The sequence below is a fragment of the Haplochromis burtoni genome, unplaced genomic scaffold, assembly GCF_018398535.1.
Source record: "Haplochromis burtoni strain Fernald_Lab_line unplaced genomic scaffold, NCSU_Asbu1 Contig_333, whole genome shotgun sequence".
NCBI lineage: Eukaryota > Metazoa > Chordata > Actinopteri > Cichliformes > Cichlidae > Haplochromis > Haplochromis burtoni.
Genome location: NW_024582694.1, coordinates 552109 through 562058, shown reverse-complemented (window position 1 = coordinate 562058; position 9950 = coordinate 552109). Strand labels below are relative to the sequence as shown.

Sequence of the window (9950 nt, the reverse complement as noted above, 5' to 3'; positions counted from 1 at the left end):
AAAGCAGAGCTGCTGGTTAAAGAAGAAAAAGTTGTTTTAAAAGGTTTAAAGGCTCAATATGAGCCCATCATTCATGCTAAAATCATGCTTTTAGGAAAACATTTGAACAAAACCCAGCTTCGTCAGTGAGACCTACAGTGGGCGTTGAAGGTTATAAAATGCTTTGAAGTGCAGACAGCCCCAGTCTCAGTCCATTGGTAGGTTGTCAGTTCAGCCACTTCCTCTGATCACAGTGATCAGAGATTAGTGTGAGGAAACCAGAAGCATAGCTGTCATAAGATAGAAGCACAGATAGGCTTGTTTTTACAGACAGAGAGCCATGGACACACTGGGGAAAGGTGTGTTTGCGCTTTCCGTACTAGCGGTGCCTGTTTCCTGTTCTGGTAAGTCAGACAAATGCAAAACAGCTGCTTTAAAAAACAATAATGTAATGATTTTCCTGCATGTGAAAAAAGAAGCTTAAACTGTCTATCTGACTGAGAAGACAAACAAAAGCTCTCTGGCATTAAAAACTCCAAACGAAATTCTTTAAACACAGTTCTTTGTTTTTTTTTAAATCTCAGTAAGTACATTTATTCATGCGCTCTAGTGGTTTTACTTGAGTTATACCATTTATTTAAAACATTAACATTTATCTTAAAGCGTTATTTCATTTTTCAAATTCTTACCATTGCTGCAAAATGTAACCAACAAAGCTGCAAACCTACAGCAATTTTTCACATGTACATTTACATTCATAGTTGAGGATCTGGTAGCTTTTGGAGAAATGCATCTACACTGGGACAAAATTTGTCATCAATTTTTCAGTGTTTCAGTTCAAAGCAGCAAGTGAGTCATGATTAGAGGAGATTTATATTCACTGTGTAGCTTTATGTTGGATGGAAAAAGTAGCTAAGCTTCTCTTACATGTTAAGGAAATTAAACACGAGGGAACTTTTGCATTTTCCATTCAATATTCTAAAAATATCTGTCTATATTCTGAACATTTGAATCAAAGTAGTTGAGAATGACTAACACGACTGCTGTCCCCTAGTGACTCAAGTTAAATTTAAATACACTAAATAAACATTTTTAACTCTTTTGGACAGTATACGTGCTGCAGAAGCACATTGGCCTTTTGCATTTTACCCTGCTCTCTCGAATGACTTACCTGTTGCTCCGTGCATTAATAAATACAGGGCAGCTCTTCTATGGACTTTTTATAGGCAGATTATGTTTGCGTGAATTTGACGCTTCCCAGACTTTCTCTTTTATGCCACAGTTTTACAAACGCTTTCAAGTGCTGTCTTGTGCTTCAGTCAGATTCATCGTGATGAAGGCATTAGAGAAACAAAAGCATGCATGAATAAATAATCCCCCCATCCTCCAGCTGATGCATGCGAAACCGTTACGGGAGAATTTTTTTGCCGTACGCTTGAATGCAGTAAAGACTCCTACAGCAGTAAAGAAATGTAAAGAATGGCTTCTGTGTCAACACATTCTTATGCATACTTGTTAGGTTTTTTTTTTTTGCGTTCACATCCATGCAACCCTTTGAAGGGCATTGTTTCTTTATTTCCCTTAAAATATAGTGCGATAATAACAGCAAATCACACTTTAACCCATTAACATGCTTTTTTCCTCCTGTTGTTTCCCCTTTAAGCACCCTAAAGCGTAGAAAAATGATCCGTCTCATAGAGCAGCACATTAATTTTGCATCAGCTTGTTCCAGCTCTTCATTAAAGCTTTATTACGCTGAAATATTCAAATAGTTCACTCATTATATTTCGTACCTTTGTGCATTATTTTAACACTGCTTTTTTTTTTTTTTTTTTAATTAAACCTGACTTTTGTGGTATCTTTGGAAATGTAACATTGCCCACATAATTTGAATGACTTTGAAAGACTTTTGAGAGTCGGAACAACAGCTGCGGCACATGAATTTAAAATTACTGGCACATTCCTCATTAAGAGGATTCAGTGGGCACAGCTTTTGTGAAGTAAACATGCTTGTCTTTACATTTCAGAGTCAGACATGAAGACTGATTCCTCTCTCATTCAGCTGCGTAAAAAAATTTGGCTTAAAAAAAATATATTTTCAAAATAAAAACAAGCAAATAGAACCCTCGCCCCAAACGGACCATAAAAATGACCCTCACTCCAAACAAAACACTGAGAACTTCATTAAGTCGTTAGGTCTTAATTGAGTCATTAAGACTCTGCTAGCTGCTGCCAGTTTCAGAGCTGATAAGTTCCTAATAACACTTAACAACCTTGGGCTCCTCTAAACAGCAGGATCTAAAATTGAACTAATTGATGCCTTCAGAGTTGTAAAGGCTATAAAAAAAAAGAAGACATCAGAGGGCATCCAGCATTTAGTTTCCACCCTTTGAAATGTGGTTAAGAAATGACACTTAGCGTCATAAGAGTAAAAAAAGAAAAAGCTTTGAGCCAATGTGTTTGTGCCGCTATAGGTGACAGGAAACGTGTTTACAGTCTTATTAGAAAGTAAGGAACTATACTGTGATATTTTTCATTTTTAAGTGACTTAGTGCTTGTTGAATCATGAGGCCTATCACACGAGGTGCCGTCGATGCCATTGAGGCGCTGTGAGTGTTAAAGAGGAACCATGAAGGTTAAAAAAGGAGATTGTAGTGTAAAGAAAAATTCAGATAAAAGAAAATGTTCTTCTAAACTTCTCTCACAACAGTAAATATGCTCATTGTCTGAAGACATTTACATTACAAGTGATGGAGTGAGGTCATTTATGAACCCCAGCCACTTTGTCAGCGACACCTGTTCAACTACTTATTATCAGCCAATGACATCACAGAAACTCGGTGTCTCGGGTTTACAGAGAATGGTCAGGAAAAGAAGAGCAGCAGTTCTCTAGGTGAAAATGTCAGAATTTCAGGAGAATGTCCAGACTGCTTAGAGGAAGTCAACAGTAACTCAAACAACAACCCATCACAACCAAGGTTTGCAGAAGAGCATCTCTGAATGCAAAACACATTGAATTTTCAGCAGAAGACCAGACTGAGTGCCACTCCCATCATCTAATGACAGGAAACGGATGCTACATTTCACATGGGGTCATGTGCACAATATTTCGAAACGATTGGAAAAGCACTGCCTGGTCTGATCAGTCTCGATTTCTGCTGCAACATTGGAATGGTGGGGTCAGAATTTGGCACATACAACTTGAATCCTGCTAATCCGCCTTGCTGTGTATCCACAGTTCAAGCTGCTTGTCGTACAATGATTTGAGGGATATTTTCTTGTCACACTTTTGGCCCCTCGGTACAGAGTAAGCATTGTTTAAACAGTGTTGTTGCTGACCTACGTCTATCCTTCTATGATCACAGCATACCGGTCTACTGATGGCTGCTTCCAGCAGAAAAACGTCGCAAAGCTCAAATAATTTCAAATATGTTTCTTTGACATGACAATGTACTCAAACAGCCTCCACAGATCTCAATCCTGTACGGCACATTTAGGGCGTAGAGGAATGGGAGCTTGATGTGCAGCTGAGAGTGATATGGACCAAAATCTCTGGAATGGTTCTGGCACCTTGTTGAATCTATGCCACCAAGAAGTAAAGCAGCGCATTGAGACAGACACTTAATGACCAAAATGACAGTGAAAACAATCCAACCGACAAGGCTAAGTTTGGTTAAATGTATAAAAATCGCTAAAAATCCACAATTACTAATAACATTAGAGCTTCTTAGAATATTTGAAATGGATAGCAGAAACAGTATAGGTATGATAAATACAAACAGAGCAAAAAGCATTTCTGTATATAAAAATAGAAAGAAATCATAAATAACCTGTTTTATTCATAATATGTTTTGTTTTTTTTATATCTTGGTTTCTTAAGGGTTATCGTAAGCTATAGATGCTTCTAAAGCTTCTAAATTTATCATATATAAACTAAATGTTATCTGTTTCCTAACAAGGTTCAACCCACTTACATTTTTTTTTAAAAATAAAGCAAATTTAAATGGTAAGTGAAAATGGTATACTTCCTTTTCTTAAGTCACTTTTACAGATCTCCTGTTTAGAAGTATAAAAATAGCCTGAGATGAGAAGAGCAGCTACATCCTGAAGCAGCTCTCAGTGATGGAGGTTTGATGAGGACGTTGCAGCCTCAGTGAATCGCCACCACTGGCTACGTTCTCACAACATTTCTTCTGTTCCAACCGCACTCTGTGATAAATGAGCCTCACAAAAACCTCAAAGCAGCCCATCGTGCAGACAGGAAGACACTCAGTGTGCTAAACTGCATATACGTAGTTTCTTATTTCCTGTTTCAGGGGTCTTACTCAATTTTCTCATTTGTCTCACGACAAATGTTGTAGATAATGTTGTTGTTTTTCCACCACATTTTGTGCACCATGTAACGGATTCATATGTACAGACGTCCTTTGGTTTCTCCCTGAATAGAGCCAAAGGTGAATTTTATAAAGAAAATTTTGAAACTAACCAAACCTAACAATGAACTAATACTTATAAATATTACATTTTTATGTATCCTAATAATATTGTTACATAAAATATATAAACACACATTTTAAAAAGTAAGTAATATAGTAATATTTAAACATAATAAAATATTTTAAAAATAAAAAATATATGTTTTATTGAGTATATTTTTTTTATTAAGAATAAAATACAATTTATAGCTACACTTGCATTACTGGATATTTGTTTTTTCCAGCAGTAATATGATTTCACCATAGTATTTTTCTTAGATATCTCCTTTATTAGTGTGCAGATGAGAATTGGCATACTTCAGACTCACCTCATTACTTTTTCAAATAGTGAAACATTTGAAAGGGATTTTTTTTACAATAAGAAAACAGTAACTGGGCATCTTTTACATGAAAAAACAAGGCATAATTTCAAGGAATAATAAACAATTAACCTACAGTTTTAGTGAACAGTGATGTAATACGTACACTGAACAAAAATTACTCAAGGAAACAGAAACAGTTGCTTCGAGGGATTAAAACTTTATGCCGACAAAATCCAGGGTGACTTCAGCAGGACTTGAGAAGTGGCAGAAAGATGAGCTTCTGTAAACAACAGAGCCATGGCGCATGATGTAAGAATGCAGATTTACTGCAAATGAAAATCTGATCAGTATCGGTAGTTTCCTCAGTGCTGTGTGTAACTCTCATCTCTTATGCACCGCTATCTGGAAGACATATGATCTTTTATCAAATAGGAGATATTTCCGCACACAGCACTACATGGCTTTAGATGCAATCAGATTCTGTTTTTATTTCACGTAAAATCTTCTTTTTCTACTCCATTGTCATATTATTTGGCCTTTGTGCTCCTGTAACGTGAGGTTTTCTGCTGAGCAGAATTAAATGATGAAAATTTCCCTTTTCACTGAAATATGTTCTTCTCTTCCCAGAACTCAGTCACGTTTCGCTATAAGTAACTTGTTATTTACTCCGAACATCAGCTGAAAATGTTCTTTTTTGTCTCTCTCTGTTTGCTCTGCAGATAATTTTTTCACTGAACCAGTCATCTGCTATTTCCTGGATGGATTTCTGATCATTTACTGCATCATTGTCACAGGGTTGTTCTTTAGAGAAAAGGTGAGTTATAGCAGCCCATGTAAAAGTTGGTGGTTACAGCGCATGCAGAAAAACATCATGGGACTGAATACCAATCCAGAACATGATCCACTCTTTACTCTGTAAAGTGTGTAAAAATCTGTCAGATTGTAACCAGTGTGTTTGGATCAGTAATGTGCTGCTGTAATCAAGAGCTTGCAACACTGGAGTCCCGCAAGGATCAACACGGGGGCCACTGTTATTTAGCTTGTACATCAATGTCTTGATTTATTTGTATGTGTCACTTATTTTCACACACAAAAAGATGAGCAATTAGCTATTCATCTGTAATATTTCATTAAAAACAGTCCAGAGGAAAGGGACACATCTCAGTGTTATCTTGCATCCTATTATTAGCTTCAGAAAGCATATAACGAGGATGTGTGGTATGCAGAAATACTAATTAGCTCACTCATATCCTGAATGTAATGATAATTTCTCACCTAAAATCACCTGTTGGTCTCTAAAGCAAGAAAAACTTTAAAACCGGTCACATCACTTTTTAAAAAAACCTGTTTAACAAACAGTTTCAATTCTGTGACGTCTTTAGATAATACAAATATTCAGAATTAAGAACCTTTTTTTTTTTTTAACTCATATGTTGGTTTTGTCTTTAAAATAGTTTACAGTACTGCATCTTCACCATTAAAATATTTGTATGGCTTTACTCAGAGCAGATTAGCAGGGCGTAAAGGTCAGCTGCTTGTGGTGTGTGTAGAGTTCTTAAAACAGGATAAAGAGTGCTGTTGTTTCCCCCGAATCATCCTTTTCATAAAATACAAAGGACATCTCAAGAGCTCCCTAAAGTTTGACGAGGTAGAAATTTTCCCGTCTTGACCCGTCATGCAAAACAACCCTAACATGCACATTATTGGTCTGGTTGGTCTAAACTTAAAATTTAGACTAAAAATAAACACTATTTTTAGTCAATATTTAATATCTTCTCTCCTGTGAAATAAGTGTTTTTGTGCATAAATAAAAAGAAGAACTAAACGTAACGATATTTAATACCTTGATAGTTTAGTTTAAAGTGACTTTGTAGCAGCCTAATAGTCAATTAATTAACTAAATGACTTCAAAGTGCAAATCATTTGTGTTGCAGGGCCAACCGTGCAACATTTTCTACTTCTCTAATCTGACAAATTCTTCTGATAAGTAACTCAGTGAATACAATTTTTCAAATATATCAGTTTTAGATTTTGAACAGCGATATAAAATAACTAATCTTCACCCCGGAAAAGATGTTTTAGAAGTTTTAACAGCATTTATCTCACTAAATGTGAGGGTTTTTGTCTTTCTGTAACAGATTGCCTCAGTCACAATTTGAAGAAATTACAGATAAACAGCCTGAATTTTTTGTCTTTTTAAATCGCCACTGATAGGCCAAACTGACTCATTATATCAGATTGATCTGTGCTACATTTTATTTGTCCTTTTTGCCTCTTTCTATAGTTTTCCAAAGGCCCATCTGTGGGAGTCACTGTAAGTCTTCATTTTCTTCGGTGTCTTTATGCTTTACAGTTGCTGCTGGTGGTGAACATTTCTCAACTGTTGTTTAAATGATATTAAATAAATGTGTGTGAGGATGTGTGTGCATTCAAGCTTCACTTCATGTTTGTGCTCTTCTTGCTGAATAACAGGAAGAAAATGGCATTTATCAGGTAAGGACAGCTTCACCTACAGCTCCAACCGCTCTGTGACCTGATCATGTTTGACTCTACAGATTGGATTGTATAATTTTGTATTATTATTGTTATTTGTTTTCATTTATGTCCAGGAACTTGAGAGACCAAAAGATGCTGATCCTTACGAGGTGCTTGACCCATCAAAAAGAAAGGTTTGGGACACTTCATTTGTTGGTAAACTTTTTAATGGTCACATTCTCACATTTTCTGGTGCCTTTATTCTTGTTTTGTTTTTGCATATTGTAGAAAAAAGCAGGCAAGAAAAAGAAACCTGAGGTAAGAAAGTTTGTTTACTTACAGGGTTTGACAGAAATATTTAACCAGTAAAGCATCTGTCCTCAGAGTAGTGCTGTTGTCGCTCTGCTTTATTTCATATCCCCATGGTTCCAAGAGTCTTGCAAAAATGTCAGTTTCTATGCAGAAGAGAAACAATGCTGAGGGCCCTGTAGGCATTTAAACAGCAGATGTTTGAACTTGCTAGAGCAGGAAAAACACACAGGTGTTGCTAAAAACATCAGTATCAATAACCTGTATTGCTCAAGTTCTGACAAGTTTGCTGCAAGACCAGGATGCTGAAACTTTAAAAAATAGAAAAAAAAAGAGAGAAAGGGTAATTTGAAACAGAAAAGTTGGAAGGATCTGAAGTGAAAACAAATGTATTAGACCACCACCCAGTGTAAGGTTTATGCCACAGCTGCTGTAAATTAAAAGTATGGATAATTACCAAAAATCATATTTTATGTTTCTGTAATGGTTAATCAATTAATTTGCACAAGCACTTTAATCAAAATTATATTTTTAATGCTAAAGTATAATTATGATTGTTGCAAATGAATTTTCAACTTTACTATTGTACAAAAAAGCAGGGAAAAATTGTAAACCACTTTTTAAAAATTAAAATACAGTTATTTACCTGCATTACTGGACAGAACTGTTGGTTTTAGAGGTTGAACAAAGTGCTTGATGGATTTCTGACAGATTTCTAAAATATTTGTGTTGTTAATAAGAGGAACACTAACAATCACAAAAAAAGAGAGAGCCAACAAATTTTGGGGTGTGGCCCCCTCTTGGTGGCGCCCCTGATATGGAGACACCATGTAATCAAAGCATCCTACTGACCTTGTGATGATACACTGCCTGAGTTTACATGTTGAATCACTGATCTGCACAGCGGATGGATTAAATTGTGCAGACTCTTCTCGGTTAGGAGAACTGAAGGTCCCATCAGCGTGGCGCTTTAACCTTTTCTCACCTCTTTACTGCAGATGGCGAGGGACCCCCTTGAGTCTTTGATTCCCAGTACCTCATCTCCTCGTCCTGTTCCTCCTCTGTCTCCCCACTGACATCCTACAGTATCAGCAATAGTGTTACTAGTGTTACTGTTCGAGTCATTTCTTAAACTAACAAAAAATAAAATAAAATTGTGGCTTCAGCTTCTCAGATATGAGGATTTGCTTCTAAATTAAATGTCTAGTCAGAGAAAACAGTTTGTAGTCACTTTGTATTTGTGTTATGTTGTGATAAGCTTTTCTCTCATGTTATACAATAAAAACTAACAAAGAACCCTACATTAAGGCTAAAAACAAACTCGTTATGAGTTCAGATATTTGATGTAACCATTTTTACATCTTTAAAGTTGTACTTGCACAGCAGCTGATAATGCTAAACAGTTATCAGCAACAGTAAATCCAGCAGACAGATAAAGGGAATATCATCAACAGTCTTCTTAAAATGCAACTTTCTGCTGGGCTCTGACCAGACTATATATTGTAAATATAGAACTTTATATTGTTGTTGTCTAAGTGCCGCCCACCCCCATGTCAGTCCAACTGCAGTCTGAATCCAAATCAAACCTGAATCAGTTCAACTATTCCTGCAAAACAAGTTTGAGCCATGGAGGCTCCACCTTGCAACCCACAGCGCCAAAAGAATCTGCAACATACTGAAGCCAGAGATGACTGGACATCCCCTTACCACGACCTGCCAAAGCCGGTGGATTTATATCGCAGCAGATCAGTGCGAATTATATTACTTATAATACTTGGCTGCTTGAATTATGTTTTTAGAAAATGCTCATGTATTGGGATTCTCTCACAGATACATCTCAAGGGTTTACAGAGATGAAAAAGAAAATATCCAGTGAGGGGATAGGAAGCAAGCGGTAATTCAAATAAACACTTGTTACACAACTAAAGTATGCAGAAGAGCATCTCTGAACAAAGACTCTTGAAACAAATGGGCTACAGCAGCAGAAGACCACACCGTCTTCTGCTGCTCCTAAGACCAGGAAGTGGTCTTAGGAGTCTCAATTTCTGTTACAACTTCAGATGGTAGGTTAAATATGTTGCATGGGACGACTTCATAGCATATTTGCATCAACTTGGCATTCATCATTTAAACAGCAGAGACTGAGTATTGTTACTGACCATGTCCATCCCGTTATAACCAAAGTGTACCAACAAATCAATTTTTGAAATCTTTGTCCTAAATGTTGTATAGATGGAAGCAAAATCTGTCTGGCACTGATGTATAATGATTAAAATTTGCACATTTAATCCCAATAAAAGACAAAGCACATGTCAAAACACTTGGAAAATGGTTTAATGATGTTTACAACAAAAGAGAACTGTACATTTACAGTAAAAGATTATCTTTA

At 36.3% G+C, this 9950-nt stretch overlaps 1 protein-coding gene across 1 annotated transcript; it reads left to right on the top strand.

Moving 5' to 3' along the window:
• The first annotated feature begins 203 nt into the window (after positions 1–203).
• LOC102307601 (T-cell surface glycoprotein CD3 zeta chain) lies at positions 204–9855 on the top strand. The gene is made up of 7 exons (XM_005942217.3): positions 204–383; positions 5497–5591; positions 7062–7091; positions 7250–7270; positions 7387–7446; positions 7541–7570; positions 8560–9855. The coding sequence occupies exons 1-7, from the start codon at positions 320–322 to the stop codon at positions 8635–8637; spliced, it is 378 nt and encodes a 125-aa protein (XP_005942279.1). The 5' UTR covers positions 204–319; the 3' UTR covers positions 8638–9855.
• Positions 9856–9950: the final 95 nt, after the last annotated feature.